The 21,585-nt window shown below is 36.4% G+C and overlaps 3 protein-coding genes across 4 annotated transcripts; 2 read left to right on the top strand and 1 right to left on the bottom strand.

Annotated features, from left to right (window-relative positions):
- Nucleotides 1–4,533: 4,533 nt before the first annotated feature.
- On the bottom strand, nt 4,534–6,057 carry LOC119078086 (galactosylgalactosylxylosylprotein 3-beta-glucuronosyltransferase I). 2 transcript variants are annotated; one of them, XM_037185548.1, is made up of 5 exons: nt 5,759–6,054; nt 5,582–5,694; nt 5,354–5,519; nt 4,921–5,288; nt 4,534–4,859 (listed from the first exon to the last, which is right to left on the bottom strand). In XM_037185548.1, exons 1-5 carry the CDS (start codon nt 5,852–5,854, stop codon nt 4,679–4,681), a joined length of 924 nt encoding a protein of 307 aa, XP_037041443.1. In that variant the 5' UTR covers nt 5,855–6,054; the 3' UTR covers nt 4,534–4,678. The 2 variants fall into 2 exon arrangements, with proteins under 2 accessions (XP_037041443.1, XP_037041444.1); XM_037185549.1 differs by having other exon boundaries at nt 4,541–4,859; nt 5,582–5,691; nt 5,759–6,057.
- A 305-nt stretch (nt 6,058–6,362) lies between these two features.
- Nucleotides 6,363–8,712, top strand: LOC119078090 (protein NipSnap). The gene is made up of 5 exons (XM_037185554.1): nt 6,363–6,621; nt 7,411–7,596; nt 7,669–7,837; nt 7,899–8,166; nt 8,238–8,712. Exons 1-5 carry the CDS (start codon nt 6,563–6,565, stop codon nt 8,384–8,386), a joined length of 831 nt encoding a protein of 276 aa, XP_037041449.1. The 5' UTR covers nt 6,363–6,562; the 3' UTR covers nt 8,387–8,712.
- Nucleotides 8,713–15,847: 7,135 nt separating this feature from the next.
- LOC119078078 (formamidase-like) lies at nt 15,848–19,338 on the top strand. Its single transcript, XM_037185537.1, has 4 exons — nt 15,848–15,903; nt 17,936–18,375; nt 18,435–18,668; nt 18,737–19,338. Exons 2-4 carry the CDS (start codon nt 17,946–17,948, stop codon nt 19,255–19,257), a joined length of 1,185 nt encoding a protein of 394 aa, XP_037041432.1. The 5' UTR covers nt 15,848–15,903; nt 17,936–17,945; the 3' UTR covers nt 19,258–19,338.
- The last annotated feature ends 2,247 nt before the right edge of the window (nt 19,339–21,585 follow it).

The following is a 21,585-nucleotide window of genomic DNA, read 5'->3' as shown; positions in this document are numbered from 1 at the left end:
GAAAATTTATTTTTGATTGAGTGATGTGGAATTTCCATTTTGTTTTTAATTTCTAAATTTTCTTCCGACACAAATGAATTTATCACCTTGGCATATAGACTCCGTCATCATCTACATAATTCGTCAGTTTTGAATAAACGAAAATCATTTCCAAACGAAAACAAATTAAAGAACAAAAATCTGAAAATCAATTACATGGACACATCTGTACATAGAACATTAAAAATTTAAGTGAAAAAAGAAGAGGAAACAGCATTAACTACCTACCTACTACTAAAACTAAAAGAAAAAATAAAATTGAGAAAATTAAACTTTTAGCAGTTAAGATGACAAGCTATCCATTAAATTACATCCAGTTTGTGGTAATTACACAGCATACACAGCATAATACAATTTTCGTTTTCATTCATCTGTTTTTGATTTAATTTAATTTATTTTTTGTCATTGAAACAAATGCACTTTTCCGTTCACTTAAAACCAAAATACTTACAAAAAACAAACGATGGACATTATTGAATATTAAAAACGTTAAATAACAATTAGACTCAGAAACTAAATAGAAATTGTAACCAAAATTGATGGGAAGGAATTTGTCTAAAAATCTTCTTCTTATTATTAACAACAACAAAATATTATTAGGACGGCAGGCGCTTTGATTGGTGGAATAAAGTCCGTTAAAAGTTATCCCGTTGTTCATTGTTCAAAGTGTTCAAAGAGTTCAAACGGTTTCGAACAAAAACAATTCTCTCAATTTCCACATGACTTTATAAGATGTAAAAAAAACTCCCTTTTCCGATTAACGTTATGTCTTTTGAGTATTTTACCGTTCAAGCAAGTAGAGACGAAATGTAGTTTTTCCAATTATATAGAACACCAAACTAGTCGTAGAACGACCTAAAATTGTGAGCATTAGAAATGTTGTGTGAATGCATTGTAAACAGTCGACTTAGTAAATCACAACATATTGAAGTCAGTTATCAATTTAGAACGATTTAGGCCGAAGACGTATGAGGCCGAAAACATATGAGCAGAGCAGTTTTGCGTTTTGCATTTATTCCTGCGTTTTCAACTCGATATTTACCACCGGCTAAACAATGGAAAATTCAGCATAATCGTGGATCACATCAACGATCGTTTGTCTTCGGTGATAAGACCGAAACCACACTGTCAATTTCAAGAATGCCGACACCGAGAATTTCCATTGTACATTTTCCAATGTGTATCCTGTGGTGAATATGGGATTACAATGGAAAACGTATCATAATTGTCGGATTCAGCGACTCAAAATTGACAGTGGGGTCTGGGAATTATGGCCCAAAATAAACGAGCAATTTTGCTATGGCGTAGAAACCATACAAAACAATTTTGCGTTGATGGAATCGACAATTATGTAGCGTTTTCTATTGTTATGCCTGTGGTAAATTACGATGGAAAACGCAGCATACTTGTCAATCCCTTCAACGCGAAATTGCTCGTGTGTTTTCGACTTAAGCAAAAATGTAATTGCACAACATGGCTTCACAAATCGTGCAAAATGGTTGCAAAATTGATGGTAACACTATGTGGGTGTTCTCTTTCTCTTGCTTGTCCCACTACATAAATCTATGCACATTTTGTGTCTCTAGCTAATTCAATTGTTTCTCCTCTACGAGTCGCACCATTTGTTGCAAATCGCCATTAAATCGAATCTAACAGCTAACACTTTCTATTTTGTTGCACTTTTGACGACGTAAGTTTCTTTACTTGCTAAGTCCATCGGAAATAAAAATTACCGCGAATGTCATCACGTAATGATCATTTCCCTGGGGTGCTGCGAGTAAAAAATTATTATAGGGCTTGCCTAGCGCCGATTTCCGATTTTCATTCAATTTTTCCAAATATCTTACGAATTGAACTTACAATTGCAGCCATTCTGCTTGAACTCTGTATGTACGAAACTTTAAAAGTTTTGACAGAAATTTCTCGTTCCTTTGAGACTCTTAACTTAAGAGTAAATTGCGAAATAAAGGCAAAGTATCTCTGCTGTTCTGCTGACTGTAAATATTTTAATTAAATACCAAGGTAGTTTTTAACTAGTTAAACATATAAATAATACTTTGAACGAAATATCTAGTAGTTAGATACTTTATCTGTTTCTGTTAGAAGAAATAACCCGTCTTCAGAGCGCCTTATTTTGTGTATATTTTTCTCGGACTCTTTGTTTTCTTCGTTTAGTTTTTGAACATATTAGGACTCTCAATGGTGTGCTGTTCAAACGAGTACATCATTGACGGCATAGAAGAAAGAAAATTATAAATAAATTTTAATTAAACAAATTTTTTTAGTCATTATTTATTAATTAAATTGAATTTTTAAGTGTAAATGTTCCATTACAAATATATTTGTTTTTTAGTTCTCCACAATTGAATAAAAAGATAAAGTTAATAAACATAAATAAAAAAACCACAAACAAACACAGACACACACATACAGAACATACTATGTTTGTAGATTATGAAAATAATAAATTAAATTGCAAAAAGAAAAACAAAATAATTAAACAAACAAAAAAATTAAATAAAAGTAAAATGCACTATTAAAAACTAATTTTTATAAAATAGATGAGTAAAACAAAAAAAGAGAAAAAAAATTGAAGAAAAATGGAAGAATTTGTTTCATATGGAAATAAAATTTAAAGTAAAAACAAAAATAATTAAAAATTAAACTTACACACCGATTATTATAAAAACAGAATTATTGTGAATGCAAGTCGTGTTTTTATATAAATAAAAATTAATTAATTAATTAACTATGGCAGAACGTTTCACTATACATTTCGATACGTTTTCATCGAATTTCACCTGAAGAAAATAGAATTCGATTCAACGGCTAAACTATTTTGTCCGACAAAGTCCGAAATAGTGTACAGTCTTTAACATTTCAAATGTCTCACTGTCAAATTTTTCTGAGAATTTCATTTTGTCATTGCGAATTCACAATAAAATTCTTTGAAAAAAATGACAGTGAGACATTTGAAATGTTAAGGCCTGTATTACAGTGTGTTCATCTCTAGAAAACACAATTTTAGATTTATCAGAGTTTTAAAAGTCATCAATAGTCCCAGTCGCTATGACGTTTTCAAATTTTGCGCCAAAATATCATTGACTATAACACTTAATTGCGTGGTAGCATCTATGACTATTGAAACTCTTAAAAAACTATCAAATGTGTTTTTTAGTGAGATCTAACTGTATATCACTTGGACCAGCGGAATCCAAGGATGTCTTCACTACTAAATAGCCTCAATACAAACAACACACTCTACGGATAATAGCGGCAGAGTCGAAATTTTGCTTGATTTTTGCAAGTGGTTCCAGGTGGTTCCGGGTGGTTCTCGTGGTTTAATCGAAAAGTGATGTATGGACGGTGCCCCTTATTTTTGATAATGAATAAGTCGTCCATACATCATTTTGTCCAAAAACTTCAAATTTAGCCGATATAATCTTGGGTCATTTTGACTCTGCCGCTATTATCCGTAGAGTGTGCGTTGTTCGTATTGAGGCTATTTATTCACTACCGTAGCCATAAGCTGCACCTTTTTGGTCCGTGTAATATATTATCTACTATTGCCCTGGGAATCATAAGCGAACATTATTCAAACTGACACGCGAACTTACTCTGCCCCTACATCGGTTTTCTCCTTTTCGCTTTTTCAAGTATGGTATTGACATTTAAGGGATCTCGGCACGATGTTCTCCTAAAATGCCTATAACACACTATTGTATTCAGGCGCACCAAAATGTCACATTCCGAACAACTGGATACTGTTCCAGCTGTAGATCCCTCAGAAAGAAGGAAAAAGGCTTGCAGCACAAAAGTATTGGGTTCATTTATACGTGGAACGATAGTGGGTGAGACCAGCTACAACACTCCATACTTAGTTCTGCGGAACATCGAAGCTGCAGTGAAGGCGGACTCTCCGAACATTCACTACATTTTTAGTCATAGCTGTCGTGAATGTATTCGCACCAGCCAGTGCGTATACTCTAACTGTAGGTCTTTCCAAGGCCGACATTTGTATAATATTACAATAATTTATTCTTGAGTTATTGTCGAAAAACTGTTTTCTTTACTTTTGAACGCTTTTCACAGAAAATAATTTTTTTCGAAAAAGTGAAAGATACGTATTTTCTTAGAATTGAAAGACGAATACAACGAGCTATCACTCATTAAAATCGGAGACCGCTTGTTCCCCAATCGCACGAAGTCTCATTTTCGTAAGTTTCATTTTTCTTATAATTCACTAATATTACATGTCCGTTTCTGCATTTAGCTAATTATAAAAATTAATTCACCACTTTTTTGGATCTGCAGTTCCTTCAGCTGATGTGACTGCACGCACATAGCATAAGTTTGCTAATGTGTGTTCATGGGGAGGAAGAGCATTTTAACTAAAGCCCTAAATATGTTGAAGTGCCAAGAACGAAAGTTACAATTTTGTTCTTTTGTATCGGATCGGTTATGCGTTACAAAACGACAAACATTGATGCAAATATCAAAAATATAATTTATTGTCACAAAAGTACATAATAGAGTTCGTTCCATAGACTGGGACGTTTTGTTGTCAAGATTCATAAAATTTGATCGTAAAAAACTATTCAACAAAGGTTAAACCACTTCAATTCAACTAATAATCTCTCTACACCTCCATACCGTCATCACTTGCCTTCTGTCCATCTTTCTTCAATTTATTTTCCGCATCTAATTTCGGTGTCTCAGTTCGGGTATGCCACACCAAAACTTCACGGCAATTGTTGGCTAACGGTTGTAAGTCACGTACAACCGTCAAATGTCGTAAGATTTCACTTTCCTGATAGCCTCTGGATAGGAAAAGTAGAATGAACAATTGTCTTGACTGAGTCTAAATTAATTCGTATTCACCTTGGCGCATCGTAACTGAACGACGCTTCTGGATAATCCATAATGAGATCTCCACTAATTCCGAAGCCAGCCATATCGATGGGGAATGGGCGCTCGGGACGCCACGCAGAATTGAATCCGATAATCTCACCATCGCCCATAACCGGTTTCTCCACCATCAATCCACCAACCAGACCAACCGGCCACACACCAACCTTTCCCCGTCCAATTTTGGCCATTTCTTCAAACAACTCCAAACTGTAGGTATTGTCGTCGTCCATGAAAAAGACGATTGAATGTTTGGACGGGTCTCTGGTCATATTTTTTCTGATCCACGCCAGACCGGCATTACGCTGTTCGACTCCCCGAGCCTTCGACCAATTCGGATCCTGACGGAAAGTTGATTGCATGAATAAGAGAGAATAGGCTCAGTCAAACGACTGATTTGGGGTACCTTTGCTTTAAGCTTAAAATCATCAGGAGTCTTTGAATTAAGCAAAGTGCTTCTTGAGACGAGACCAGCTCTGACCAGCAACGATTTCACTAGTTTTGTTGTTTCCGACGCATCTTCAATTATTATCCAGTGAATATTTGGCACCAACTTAATAACATGAGACAATCTGGAACGATTTCGTTTTCTCTTATATATATGCACACACGCACACACTTCGATTCGATTTACCTCGTCAACTCTGCCTTTTGTACAGGTCGTGCATAAGTCGGTGTGATTGCGTAAATGACTGGTAAATTACTATGTGATAATCCACTCGTGTTGGCCCCATCAATGTCTTTCTGCTGTTCGAATGATATTTAAATAAATGAAGAAAAAAAATTGGTTTTGCAATACTGGTATACATACTACACATCGATTATTGTGAAACAGCCACCAAATTAACAAGAAACTAATGGCAATGACGATTAGTAAATTTTTCGGTTTCAGACGAATTTCGTTCATCTTTTATCTGTTCGATTGGATATGGGGGAGTGCGAAAATTTATTTTTAGGATGGTGTGTCATTTATGAACACGGAAGGAAGATTAGTCTAAAACAAAACTATTTTACGAAATTGTTTACGTGTGGACACCAGTCGACTAGTGTTGTGTGTATAACTTGAAAGAAACAGGTGAGATCACTAATAAACTGTCATTAAGACATCCACACCATCTACACCACACACACTACCATCACACATCGGTTCGAACAGTTTGTATTATTGGGAAGAATGTCAGATTCAATTTGAAAATTCGGACATAATGAATTTGTGGCAGCACCTCTGCAGACTAAAAGACCATAAAGAAGGGCTACTTTAAATCGGAATTATTTACACCTTATAAATGATCTAGTCACAGTCGTTAGAGCTAGAAATATAATGAAATAACAGGTCACGACACAATTTCGAAACCATCAAGAAACTGTTATACAGAAACATTAAACTGATTCAATTCAGAGTTATAGAACGATCCTATCCTGTCCATCTGTCAACAAATGTCATTGCACTATCTTCTAACCAAAATAATTTTTTTTATCTAAGTTGTACAATATTTCTGTTCGTGGGGAACGTCGGTTTTAACAAGTCTACGCTTTTAATTATTAAGTTGAAATTTACCGAGCACTAGGCGCTGTTTTTCGTTTACCAAGCTTTTCCATTTTGTGCACAAATAATATGGCTTTGTTGGCCCGGTATAAGGTGTTTTCGCCGACTATGCTACGACAGTCAGTAAGGTCGGTGTTACGTTTTAGAATTTTTCTTTAACGGGACAAACAAAATTTTATCTCTTTCGTCACCGTATACGTAATCGAACAATGAAAGATCTGTTTGCGGCTCTAGATGCAAAGAAAAAAAAAATGATAAGATAACCTTCGAGACCTCTAGTCAAACGGTTGTCACGGTTGTTTATCAATCGCTTGGAATGGATTTGAAATTGACCGAATTTGTGAAATTTGAATGGAAAATTTTCCGGGTTTTTCTATTTTCTCCTAAGATTACCCTCGATTTGATCCTAATGCGAAATGGAAGATATCAAAATTATTAAAAGTATAGCGCAAGTTTTGTCTCTTGCTCCACGGTCTGCTCACTTCATCAGATCGTATCACAAAGCCACTATGTTCTGTTCGTCAATTCGCTAAGCAGCACATGTTTCGTACACAAATCGTCTCGATGCCGTAAGTGCCAAACATGCATCCGTTGGTCCCAATGACACCTGTGGCTCCACTTCACACAAAAAAATTAAAAATGGAAACGGACGGTTTTTGGTGCAGCAGATTAACCACTAGTTACCTGTAGTAGTTATTTGACCTCACGCCACCCTAGATACCTGTTGCAACATTTAATTTCCCGTTACTATTACTCTTTTTTTATGTGAAGCGGCTGCAATGGAAACACTGGGATCAACGGATGCTTGTTTCGTACTCAGGACATTGACAACGCACTATACCATTTCACCTTTGATCCTCTCTGGTGACCTACGACCTTTCGGTTCAGTCAATTAAATTCCATTCTTGCCATTGCAGAACTCTGTCGACAACATCAGCTCAATATGCAGAAGGATCCGAGTCCTGGTTGAGCAAATTGTTGGTGCGACGCATTGAACCGACTAAAGAGCCGCACAGTCGCATGTTGTCGGACAAAGAAGTTATTTATGCTTTGAATACGCACAACGTTCGGCCCGATTGTATGGAAAAATATTTAGACAACTAGTAAGTGGACAAAGCGAATTCATTTCAGGGTCCAGGTGAATGTTAAACTGTTTTTTTTTTCTGTCGATTCAGCAAAAAGGTCGTCGAATTTATTCACTCGAAAAAGGATACTCTCAACTGTGAACTGATTGGATCGTGGACGGTGAATGTAGGCGATATGGACCAGTGCGTACATTTATGGAAATATACCGGTGGTTTTGAGGCAATCGATCATGCGAACTCTATCGTTTACGCCGACCAGGTAACATGTCTTGCCAATATAATTTACATGGCCAGTTATACCAATAACATAACCCGCACAGGATTACCTTAAACTATCCAAAGAACGGGGTAATTACTTGCGGTCGCGTCATCTACAATATTTGTTAGCATTCAGTTACTGGCCGCAAATCGAGTCCCGCGAAGGTGGTAACATCTACGAAATGAGATCATATCGATTGAAGCCGGGAACGATGATCGAATGGGGTAACAATTGGGCGCGAGCCATTAATTTCAGGAAAACCAATAACGAAGCGTTTGCGGGATTCTTTTCGCAAGTCGGTCGTCTGTACAATGTACATCACATTTGGTGTAAGTTAATATCACCAGTGACTGGTCGATAGGCGGATTATGTTTAACGTTTTCAATGCTCTGTTGAACAGGCTATAAGTCGTTGCAAGCAAGGAAAGAAAATCGAGAGGCTGCATGGCGATCACCCGGCTGGGATGAATGTGTCGCGTACACGGTGCCATTGATCAAAGACATGCACAGTCGCATTTTGTCGCCAACGAAATTTTCGCCGACTCAATAGAGGGAATCGGGGACTTTTCTCCCAGAGAATACTTATGGAGACGTGAAGATGTGATTGTTAACATTCAGCGTGATTTTTGGTTTAAATTTTTCATTTTTTGATTTTCATTTTTTTTTGCTTTTAAAAACTGTTTTTCCATTTATTTCATATGATGAGAATCTAGTGCGTCCTACAAGGAGAATATTATTATTTAAAGAAAGAAAGTAAAAAAAAAACTCGGTTACATTACGAAAGCATTTAGCGCCAACACACAGGTCGTGGGGAACGATATTTTTGTATTATTTGTAAGCATTTGAGGAAATAAAATTTTGTTTTGTTTGAATAAAGACAAGAATTTGGAGCGTCAAACTGTGGATACGACCAGCAATATGCTTGTAACAGTGAACGAAATTAAATTTCGAATTTTCGGAACGTTTTTCAATTTATTTTCTGTTGTTACTGACACAACAACGCACGCGAAAATATTCGCCACCCTAACAGATGAGCTGTCAACTTTGCACCGACGAAATTAAAATTTTTCAGTACTGTTTTGTATGAAAATTGTTTCCCGATATTTTTACAGTGTCAAAATTTGTTTGATACACTGTCCCATTTCAATTCTCTATTTAGAGTACCACTTATGCTTAAAGTGTGCTGATTTTGACAATGTAACTTTCCAGTGACCTCCAATGTGATGTAAACACTATCGATGCAGCGTAGATTCGGCTGTAAGCTTTTATAATATTTTTTTTTTCGCGCCTCAATTGGAAACCTCGCAAACCGTGCATCAACGTCGTATGCGATAAAAACAGTGAAAAATGAAATGTTTCAAAATATTTCTTCACTTTGTCCACATTGTCGACTCAATAGCGCAGTGTGTAAGTCGTTAGCCTCACACTGAATTATTGTGCTGAAAGTTCGTAAGTTCGAAATCGCTGACACATTAATAAAAAAAATTATTAATGCTATGTGATATACGAATCCAACGAGCGAATACATCAGACACCAATCGCCATCTATCAGCAAATGGTGGGAACAAAAAAGCTCTTCAGTCAGCAGTCAGCAAGCGATTTAGTAAGGTGCTTGGCTACGTCGTAGAAGACATTCTCATAGAATTTCTGGTCGGTATTATCATGGGAAAAGCTCTTCAATCAGCAATCAAGCAAGCGATATAGTAAGGTGCTTGGCTATGTCGTTGAAGAGAATGTTCTCAAGGTCTGGGTTGCTGAAATACAGATGTCGCAGTGAACGATGCTACCATCATCAAAATGAGATCCAATCAATGGAATGGAAAAACTCACACACGTTCGGCTGGTTGTCTCTAACAGAGAGACAGTTGGTAACATTTGTCATCAATAGTAATAAATTAACATATAAGTTAAGATTGTACTATAGCATACCAATAAAGGTGTCAAAACATGGTTTCATGCCATGTTTTTTTTTAAAAAAAAAAAAAAAAAACTTTGTCCACATTTTTGGACGACCCTATTGTCCAAAAAATTTCACAAAAGCTTCTTTGGTGTAGAAAATTTAATTCTCCATCGATATTATCCATAATAATATGAAATATTTTGTCCAAAATGTTCGATAAGGATCGAAAACTAAAATAGTGCACATCAGACTTCTCCCCCCCTTTTTCCCAAAAACTAACGGGATTTCAACTTTGCTCCCGAATTTTTCTTTTTCAGGATACCAAGGACGTCAAGTCCAAGTCACATCTTCACACAAGAAGTTCTGGAAATTTACTTATAATTTCCAACTTATAAGTTCATTTATAGATTATACGACATTTGCGCAAATTATCTAGTTACTGAGCCTACATAAAGCGGCGTATGCAATCCTTAATTTAACTCATAAATTCAGTCGAGGTGTTAATTTTGCATTGCATTGCATCCAATGTATCTTTTATTTCCAGTGACATTGGAATACAGCAATTCTGCACAAAAAGAATTTGATGCAACGCTATCGATGTAGAGTAAATTTGTTGCGTAGCCAAATTCAGTGTGACGGTAAGTTTTTGAATAAAATGTCATAAATCTCGCGTCGAAATATGGCTTCGAAATCACGCAAACATTCGTTGTGTAAAGAGCTAGAGACTGAGACACAAATGTACTTAGCGGCGGATCATTTGTCAAATGTGGTCGAGTAATGTTAAGACTAATGACTTGAAAGACGGCGCACGCATTTATCCATAAGCCGGCTTCAGACTCAAAACGACCTCTCCGTTTACATTCCATTTACTTGACATATGCGTTTAAGCAATAGCGCACATGTAACACTACCATTATCATTAACACTCGTATGTCAGACATGTGTACCTATAAATGTTGTGTGCTGAAACTCCCATCGAGAAATCATAACTCATGTCTCCAAATATGTTCTATATTAATCCCATTCTTCGAAAGAGACTCCCAACAATTAAAATAGAATCCTAATCTTGGCAAGAGAATCCCAATCATCATTAGAGAATCTCAATAATTACAATAGAATCTTTATATTCACAAGAGTCTTTGTCTTCAAATATCTTCACTAGAGACTCTCAATTATCACAATATAATCCTATTCTTAGCAAGAGAATCCCAATCATCATTAGAGAATCTCAATAATTACAATAGAATCTTTATATTCACAAGAGTCTTTGTCTTCAAATATCTTCACTAGAGACTCTCAATTATCACAATATAATCCTATTCTTAGCAAGAGAATCCCAATCATCACTATAGAATCCCAATCTTGGCAAGAGAATCACAACGGAATCTCAATAATCACACTAAACGTACTCATAAACCATTTCCAAGATTCATTCCAAGATTCCAAGATACATTTCAAGATTCCAAGATTTTAAAGTGAGATTCCTCGCAGTGAATACCCCCTCGATTAATGCTAGGAGCAGTGCCATGGCATCATGTTTGTGGGTTGAAGAAACAGAAAAAAACCGTTAAATCACTTAAATGTTTCTGAGCTAGTTTTGCCGGTTGTATCCATCAATTCAGCGCCTCGTCCTTATGTAAGATATGAACATTTTCGGTACTTTCTTCTAAAAATGACGCACCGAGCACGTAGCTCGATTAACAGATTAATAGTATGTTACATACCATGTCAAATCCGTATGAATGCCGAAAGACATCTGTATAAATGCCAAAAGCAATCCATTGTCACAAAAAACTAAAAAAATCATATTCGCGTGCATACAACGACTTGACACATCTGGGAAATAATAAAAATGACATAAGCGGGAATGAAAATTGAGAGAAAAAAGTAGGGGAGAATGTTGCTCTTTTGGTACTAAATTTGGTGAGTGAATGTGACGTTTTTGGTACTCCAGGATGAAAAAGGAATTGTTCTGTACAATCTCTGGATTATTATGGTTTTGTGGTGTTCTTTTCCCGAACAGTAAATTAGGTTACCTGGGTTCGAATTGTTTCGATTTTGTTATCAGCTTTTTTAAAATTTGAATTCTGAAATAAGTCAACAAATAACTATTATCTGTCCGCCTCGATTTTCTTATTTAGACACTAATTGTCGATGTTACCAATTTCAATGCTGAACCTATTTCCGTGTATTCACAGGCCATGATTGGGCCTTATTTCAGTTGATCGTAAAAAACAGATTCTTAGTTTCCAGCCTAGTAAAACTCAATGAACGTCAACACAAGGTATGGTCAAACTTTGTATGGAGCGGAGGACATAGCTATTTCATATAAACAAACTCACCTCTCATGAGAGGTGAGTTTGTTTATATGAAATTGCTATGTCCTCCGGTTTGTATGAACAGGCCATACCTGGTTTATACTTTCATTGGTAAAACTTAATACGTAACTCTTTCGCCTCAATCGATACGTAAATAACTAAACTTCACCATTAATGCAAGCACTGATGTTCTATGTTCACTCTGCTCTGGGATATACATTTTGTTTAAAGTAGTAGAAGAAAACTATGTTTTGTCACTTTTTAGTTATTTAATTTAAACTTTTCAAATAGCAAATAATGTTTTCATGCTTCGGGGCCGAAAATGAGGGCAATTTTTCGAATTTTCTCGGGTTTCCAGCCCTCTGCATGAAAACTCACATGTGCACCTGTTTGGGACGGTTGATTTAAGGCACTTTCGCTTGTAGACCTCACTTCGTTCGGCCTACAATCCGCGAAATTGCCTAAAATCAATCGTCCAAAACAGGTACACAAATGACTATTACACACGCTGAGAACCCGTAAAAGTTTATTATTATTCATGTTATAGAGTTGTGTTTCATTATAGCTGTAACTATTTACATTACGCAAGAAAATCAAATTAAAAAAAAATGTGGTTAGTCCCAATCCGCGGTACACAACCTTTTACAGGCAAGAAAACAGGTTGCCATCATGAGATACATTACATAAAGAAAAGTTTATTTATCCGTTTGTACGGGCAGCTATCACGTGAAGCAGATCAGCTCATCTTCGACTGGGTCGTATGAACACTCAGGTGTGTTATCGCAGTACTCTATACCATTTTCGTCTCGCCAACACTGACCGAATGCAGCCCCAATTAATGCGAGAATAACAAATAGAAAAATACCAAACTTCATCTTGCTGATTATTGCCGTGGTTGAAAATTATTAACTCCAACTTAGTGTAACAGAGATTTGATATTGTAATGAGAGAAATAAAATAGCGAAGCAGATTTTTATAAAGGCCTGTGTCGGTTCAAAATATGGTATTTACATAAAAAGCAGAACCCATTCCGGATGATGAGTAAGATGTTTTCAATTTTATGTCAAATTCGTTTGGTTTTATTGACTTTGTGCAGATGACGACAAGACATATCTGCTTTTCGAATTTTTTTGAAAACTATTTACCAGTAGATACATTCAAAGAGAATGTATTGACGCACGCAATTTGCGAATTTTTGATCAAACATTTTTTAACAGCGAAGCACTGAACGAAGCATAAGAACAGAATTTTCTGGAGGGACATCCTCGATGCAGTAGTAAAAATTTATATAATTCATATAATTTAAGTTTGTAAGGTTGGTGCAATGTTACTGCGTAGAAATTTTATTCTCTATTTTCTCGATTTTGTTAGTGCTTGGTTTGTTGATTGAAAAATTACGATCTGTTTCATTAACACACTCCAATAACAGGCAAAAGAACAGAATTTAAATCAGGGGCATTCCATACAAAATAAGGAGCCAAATGACCGTTTCTTCGCCTGTTCTTGATGTGGTTGGTCCCATTCAATAGATAATTTACAAAGACTTGACATACAGCTCTAACCGTACACATAATTTTATTATGTTGCATTTTTGTGTCAGGACTACATTGTATATAGAGTAGGCGAAAGACAAAAGAAAATTTTAATAAGAGGCCTCCACCAAGATTCTGAAAGAACAGGTTAAGACACTTACGAAGGCGGGATAAACACAAATCTTGACAATTCAGACATGTATATTGTTTGAAAAGTCAACTTGAAAACATTTTTTTTTGTTAAGTTGAAATCGTCATATAAAATTTTCCAAAACTAGTTGGCGCTACAGGAAAATTTTGATCACACCGCCTTCGTGATCAACTCGAAAGTGTCTTTACCTGTTCTTTCAGAACCTTGGCCTCCACGAAGCAGTAGTATTGGTACTAGTACCCTTGCTCGGGATAATTTTAATGACAATCCTTTCAATAATATTTTCACGCGTTGAAAGTAAATTTTTCTTTCAATTTTTACACGTCAAAAATAAATTTTCCCCAAAAATATTACAAAAAAGTTTCTACGATTAAGAAACGCATCCAAGACGTAAAAGACAAAAAAACGTACGTCAAATATAGCATAAAAGTGTAAAATTTCTCGCACGTTCTTCCCAACTTTTCCTCATTAGTTGCTAGGACTTTCCGTCTGGGCTTCTACATAGAGACAAACAAACAAACAAACTTTATATTATAGGTATGCCACTGCGTTACGGATGTTCAATACAAAACAAGAGGCCAAATGTCAACTAACAAAAACTTTTCCTTTGCCTGTTCTTGCATAGAGGGCAACATCGGTAAAGGGCGTAACTACCATATCTATCTAGGTATTCAACATATTTTCATAAACGTTTTTTTTACCTGTGAGCTAATCGTTCAGAAGATATGGTGGAAATGCCGAAAAATTAGTTCGAACTTTCTCAGCACTCCATGGCCGTAACTTGAGTAAAACTATTTTTTTTGTCTTTACCAATCCCTGACCTGATATTAGCAGATTATTGTAAGCTCTCTTGCGCGAAAAATCTCGAATAAGTCAATGTGCCATGAGGAGCAATTTTTCAAAAATATCAAACATCCTTAAGAGCTTCCGAGCGTACGCTGAAATTGTAGCCTACATTTCTGCGTTTCGAAATTTTTGATCGCTGATATCTTTTTACGAGAGCCCTTTTTGAAAAATGTACGACCACATTTTCGAGTGAAAATATGTCAGCTTTGAATAAAAAATAAAATTGACTGTGAAAGGTCCATGTGCTTTGAGAAAAGTGTACCTTTGATGCAAATTTGGGGCATCGGTACAGTTTTCTCAAAGCACATGAAACTTTCACAGACAATTTTAATTTTTATTTAAAGCTGACATATTTTTACTCGAAAATGTGGTCGTACATTTTTTAAAAGGGGCTCTCGTAAAAAGATATCAGCGATCAAAAATTTCGAAACGCAGAAATGTAGGCTACAATTTCAGCGTACGCTCGGAAGCTCTTAAACAAATTCTCTAGCCGTGTGTTTGGTTTCAATAACGATGTACACACTAAATTTCGTCCGGAATTTTCTCCAAACTATTTTCAGCTTCCCCTAATACAAAGAAAACTGCTTATAGAATCCAGTATAAAGCAACATATCAAGTTTTGTTTGTATAAGTTGCTGAAAAACAGCTGATGGACATTTCTATATTAATTTTATGACCGACTATAGCACCTAACTTTCTTCAGAAAGTATTTGCATACTTCAAAAGTCAGGTTAAACCGGTGGTCCAGACTGCACTTGTTATTGGCCGGAAAAAGTCTGTTAGTGAGGTAAGGTATCTAAACAAATCAAATTAAAACATAAAACAAAATTCTTGGTGAAATTATGCGAAATATTTCACAAAACATTAGGCCCTGAATTAAACGAATGTCTATTGAAATAGTGTCACCGTGTATGGACCTTTGTTAAACCTCTCTTAAAAGAACAGTACAGACAAAGCTGATAAACTGCAGAATTTCGACAACTCTATAAATTAAATGCTGTCAATTCTTTGACGAATGTCTATTAAAATTGTGTCACTGTGTCTGACCTTTGTTAATAGAACAGTACAGACAAAGCTGATAAATTGCGAGACGAAATAATTAGGAACTATTGTCATGACTTCAAATTAAATAATTTAGAATAATTGCACGAACGCTGCTTGATAAATTTGAAGAGATTTAGAGAGAATTCTTGTCTTGAGGATTTTCTTTTAAAGTCCGATTAAATTGTACGGGTCTCTGTCTATAGAGATGAAACGAGTGAAAGATTATGTATTTTTATTACTGTACTAACTTCGTAACAGTACGGACTATCATATTAGGTGAGCGAGTATATATATCGTTCGACGGGTCTTAAGTGTGTGATGCTGTTAAATTTTGCGTTAGGGATTGTGAATATCTTTTTCGATGGTGAAATAGTTCAGAAATTTGAAATTGGGTGCAAAATATCCTCAAATCATACATGAATGCTAGTGAACCATTTTTTTTTAAATTTTACATTTCTACTGCCCTTTTTCTAACATTTACCAATCATGGTTGTATACTTAATAAGTCGACGGGAAACCGTTCAGATTACAGCTGAATTTTTTTATAAAAATAATTTTTGATCGATAAAAATTTGAATTTTTTATGAAAATCCAAAAAAAAAGTTATGTTATGTTGGATATCCATACAAGTCTGTCTGTCAAAATTATTTTTATTAAAAAAATCAGCTGTACGTAATACATGACAGAAATGATGGATAGTGGATACGAGTGATAGTGGATACGAGTGCAATTGTATTGCCGAGTCCTTGAACGAGACATTCACTCTAGTAAATCAATTTTACATGCCTGAAGGTCGAAAACCGATGTCTTAATTGAGTTTCCTGAACTTTCGACATGTAAAATCTATTGCAAAACTCGCGATAAACGTAAAAAGTCAAGTTTTCCGCTTCGCACGATCAACAAAATTCACACAAAAAATGGACCTTTCAACTTTTGATCCCTTGTTATCTAATAGTCATTTATGCAACAAGTTACGAAAAATGGTTGTCGGCAATGCTGTGGTTTATAACCACATCGTGTGACGAAAATAATAATTTCCGCAACGTGTTGCATTTCCCGTTGAAAAACAGGGGGAAACAGCCAGAAACGTCGACTGTTTTGAGACCCAATATTTCAAAAAATGAATCCCGAAACGTTTTGCTTGTTTTACCTGTTTTTCACTGGTTTTTCAAGCATATCTCCGAATGTTTTTGCTCAAAAATCGTGTGCGATATGTCAAATCAGTAGCTATTGATGCGTGTCTTGCAGTAGTATTTCAAGCACATTTCTGGATGTTTAGATTCAAAAAGGGTATGCGAGCTATGTCCGCATCTCCCCCAGTTTTGTTTGCTTCTGTGGATGACGGTCGGTTGTTTTTGGGCTGCCAAAAATTAGTCTTTACCATACGATGAAAGAAACCTATTAATAAATGTAGTTAGGTTGCTAGAGAGGGTATCGGTTTAACGTCTTTCTATAACTAGTATGTTATGTGACCTTTTTTTGGCTGCTCGATCCCTGAGTCTTGTGATGTCACTCTTGATATTTTATTGATTGTTTCTGATTTTTTTTTCAACTCCATTTAAACATGAGTGGTACTCTAAATAGAGTAGTACTGAAACTGGATCGTCAATGATTGAAGCTGTCGTCAAGTCGGCCTTCTGTCACTTCACACGAACAATATTTTCATGATCGAAAATTTAAATTTCCTAACAAATGAATTTGCGTCTTAAATTTCGTATCTCAAAAGACCGACATTGCCATAGCTGATTTTTGCGGGAGTGACGAGAACAATTTCCACAATCTATATATCGAAGTAGGTATACGGAACGTAATCAATATTAAATCGTTCAATCAGGTCAACTTCCGGTAGCCCATTGTAATCCATAAGCAAAAATAGCAAATTCGTGCATTTCAAGGTTCAACTCAAAGTCAAGTATTTTTGAGAAAAAAAAACAAAATAAAACAATAAAAATCTGTTGACTTGATATTTTCATGTTAAGTTAAGTAATTAATGCAGTGAACCTTTGTGAACCTAGATATGATATAATTTTACTGCTTGTCATCTAGTCATGCGATAATGAGTTGTTTACTTGCGCTATGAGGAGAATCGTTTTTATTTGCGTGCGTCGCAAGGGAATGTTCACAATTGACATCACACGGTTAGGGAAGGATGTGTTCTCACAATTTTTGACCTTTTTTGCGTGAGTCGAACAATTCGAAAACAAAAATTCTGTGACCTCATTTGTGAACGGCCCCAAGTAGTTTTTTTTTGTACTGATGAACGGCTGTCAATACCGTGCCAAGTATAATAATCCATTCGATTTTACAGCTAAACTACAATGCCCCCAACAATAATTCATGTCGACCTTACTAAATCGGCTGAGGACCAGCCCACTCGCATGCACAATCGATGGCATCCGGATATTCCACCCGTTGCACGAGTACGTGTCGGCGAGCCATTTAGAGTTGAGTGTATGGACTGGACCGGTGGACGAATAAAAGACAATGACAATGCTGACGACATTGAAAAATTAGACTTAAATGGACTCCACATTTTAAGTGGGCCGATTTCTGTCGACGGGGCTGAACCGAATGATTTCCTAGTTGTAGACATTTTGGATATCGGAACATTGCCTGGTTCCGAGTGGGGATTCACTGGTATTTTTGCTAAGGACAACGGTGGCGGATTCTTAACGAATCATTACCCCAAAGCGGCGAAAGCAATTTGGAAATTTGAGGGTCGTCATGCAACATCTCGCCACATACCAGGTTGGTATTGGTCCACGTAACCATGTCCATAACTGTTACTTAACTTTGATGAACAACAGGCGTACGATTAAGTGCTCTGATGCACCCTGGCATAATTGGATGTGCTCCTTCGATGGAATTACTTAAAGAGTGGAATCGTCGAGAGGAAGAGTTGGTATCACAATCGCCGGACTCGGTTCCTCCATTAGCTCTTTTGCCAGATAAGTTAGGATGTTTGGTGGGTTCAATGGAATCAACCGAAGCTGACCGCGTTGCGAAAGAAGCAGCTAGGACTATTCCACCTCGTGAACACGGTTAAGTGAAACGTTGTTTTATTCACCGAAATCCAGTCATTCCTACTGACAAAAATTTACATTTCCAGGTGGTAATTGTGACATCAAAAATCTAACAATAGGCTCGAGATTGTATCTACCAGTCTATGTCCCTGGTGCCAACCTATCTGTTGGTGACTTACATTTTTGTCAAGGTGATGGTGAGATTAGTTTTTGCGGTGCAATTGAAATGGCTGGTTACATTGACTTGAAAGTTTCGCTGATCAAAGACGGAGTCAACAAATACAAACAAAAGAATTCAATGTTTGCGCCGAGTTCGTCCAGATTGGTGTACGGTCCACAGCTGGTATTTCAAGGAATCAGTGTTGACGAGGACGGTCGTCAACATTATATGGATGCAAATGTAGCTTATAGACGAGCGTGTCTGAATGCAATAGAATACTTAAAGACGCAGGGTTACACCGGTGAACAAGCTTACTTGTTGCTAAGTGCAGCTCCCATTGAAGGACATTTGAGTGGAGTGGTTGATATACCGAATTCTTGTTGTACTTTGTCATTACCATTGGAGATATTTGATCGAGACATCAGCCCGAAAGTTGATGTTGAGTAATCCTGTGAATGTCCTCGGCCAGGCCACCATTCCAATGACAGGCGTCCTACTTGTCAGAAATGTCAGAAATTGCACAAATCTGTCCGAAATTAAATATTAAAATTTATAAAAGCCTATAGATCAAAAAACAGGCTGCGTCGCGCTTTATAGAAATTTTGAAAGTAGTATCAGGCTACCAATACTTTGTCCCGAAGTTTCTCTTTGGATACATTTTTTAATAAATAGCTTTATCTCCCGAAGCCAGTCACATATAATTGGCTGATTCCAATGCCTTTCAAAAACCTTTACGCAGTATGCGCCACACGTAACAATTTCTGTCAGAAGTTTATTATCGAATTTTTGAAGCACGGCAGAGTAAAATAAACCAGACAGGAGTGGTTCATTTTCGAAACGTCAAATAAGGGAATATAGGGCTACTAGATTATTCAGGTCCCTAGTCAAACGTCCACTCCTGCCTGGTTAACTTTACTCTGCCGTGTTTGAAGTATTTGTAGGAAAGTGGACACAAATTTCAACAGATATTTCCAAGGTAAATAAATGGGCGGAGGTAATGCCATTCAGACGCGCGGTCTAGCACAATAGTTCGATGCTAATGACACCTTTTTGTCAAATGGTTGACTATGATTTACTTGTGTTTCACAAAAGTGTTGTGTCTATCACAAAACAGATGGCCTAGGTTTCTAAGCAATTTTGTGTTTTTAAAGAAGTGGAGAGATGGCAGTTATAGCAAACTTTCGTGCCACTGCACATCTGATTCGGTTATGTATGAAATTACCTTCCGCCCATATATTTACCTTGGATATTTCTTCCAGGAAATACATACGACTGATGTTCGAAAGGTCGTCACATTAGGAGTGTTGGCAAAGCACAAATTTGAGGAATTTGTAGCGATAAGACTGCGATAAAAACTGTATTACCTAAAAGTTCAAGTAATATTGTAAGAAAGAAACCTGATTTGTTTTAAACCTGGCTTTCATATTTTATTAAACATGCTCAGCCAGACTTAACCTAACACTAACTTTTCGTGAAATCTATTAGATTTCAGATCCTGTATTCAGGTTTCTGACCAGTCCAAGTCACGTCAAAGTCCCGTCTTCAGTTTAGAAAACTTCAGGAAATTTTCCGTACAACCTGCTCATATAAAACTTTGGGCTTTGGACATTTGACCATGTCTTTTGGTTTTCATGACAAATCGAAATTGCCTGGAATCTCGCTCTCATTTAAAGTTTTCCCTCTCGTTAGAAGACATCTAGACAAGAATTACGTTTATAGCACAACTCAAATCCATCTTCCTTGAATAGACGCTGCGCATTTCTGTCTCAGTCCACTATTTTTGTGTTTTCCTTTTTTGGGTCGCAGGATATTTACAATTTTGCGACTACAATGCAAAACCTTGCGTGTAATCAACGCACTTCACGCGTGAGTGGTACTCTAAATACAAAATAGTACTATATTTGGCAGCTGTGACTAAAAACACTTTTGGTTGAAGTGCGTTGGTGTAACACAAAGTAACGCAGCGTAAAGTCTCAAGTGATTGAGCATGACAAACTGTGGGACAGATTTTTCCCAGGAAAATGGACTATTTATATGAAAAAGTTTAAACTCTAATATGACATTTTTCTAAAGATCTTTTTTCGCAAAAACCTGATCAAAAGTACTAACCCAGACAATTCCTAAACTTTGTGGCTAGCTTACACTGTCAATTCAAAACCGATTTCATTAAATGATGTCTTTTTGGTGCGTCAGTGCCTTTCGAGTGCTGCGTAACGCCGTTGCGTAGACATTAAGATAAAGCTAGAATAAACATAGCTAACGCCGACCCGTACGAAACACCTATTCGTATCAAAAGCCTTTAATGTGAAACTCTTCATTTCTCTTACTTCATTTTCTTCTCTGCTGAAAAACTATTCTTCCTTTTAAATCACTTACATTATCCACTCTTTGCCTTGTTACCATATACAATTAAATTGCCGGAGGCAATATAGATAGCCCCGTACGAAGTCAAATTTCATAAATTCCTATTTAAACAGCTATATACCGCTATATTTACCTATATTTTCCTATAAATAAACATTTCACAGAATTATATAGCTCTATATGCCTGTATATAGCTCAATATAGCTGTATATAGGTATATATAGATGTCCATATATGGAATCCCTGAAACCCCTCACACTTAACACATTATTTCCATGTTAACAGAAACTCTCTAAGCATCATTTTTCCAACTTTATATCACTTTTAATAAAATCCAATATGGCCGCCGGCAGCCATTTTGTTAGGAGACCGGAAATAGTACCGACGCTTTACATTTGTTAATACCTTTCA

Source organism: Bradysia coprophila, unplaced genomic scaffold (assembly GCF_014529535.1).
Source record: "Bradysia coprophila strain Holo2 unplaced genomic scaffold, BU_Bcop_v1 contig_24, whole genome shotgun sequence".
NCBI lineage: Eukaryota > Metazoa > Arthropoda > Insecta > Diptera > Sciaridae > Bradysia > Bradysia coprophila.
Note: the sequence above shows the minus strand (reverse complement) of the source record. Positions and strands in the feature narration are given on the sequence as shown.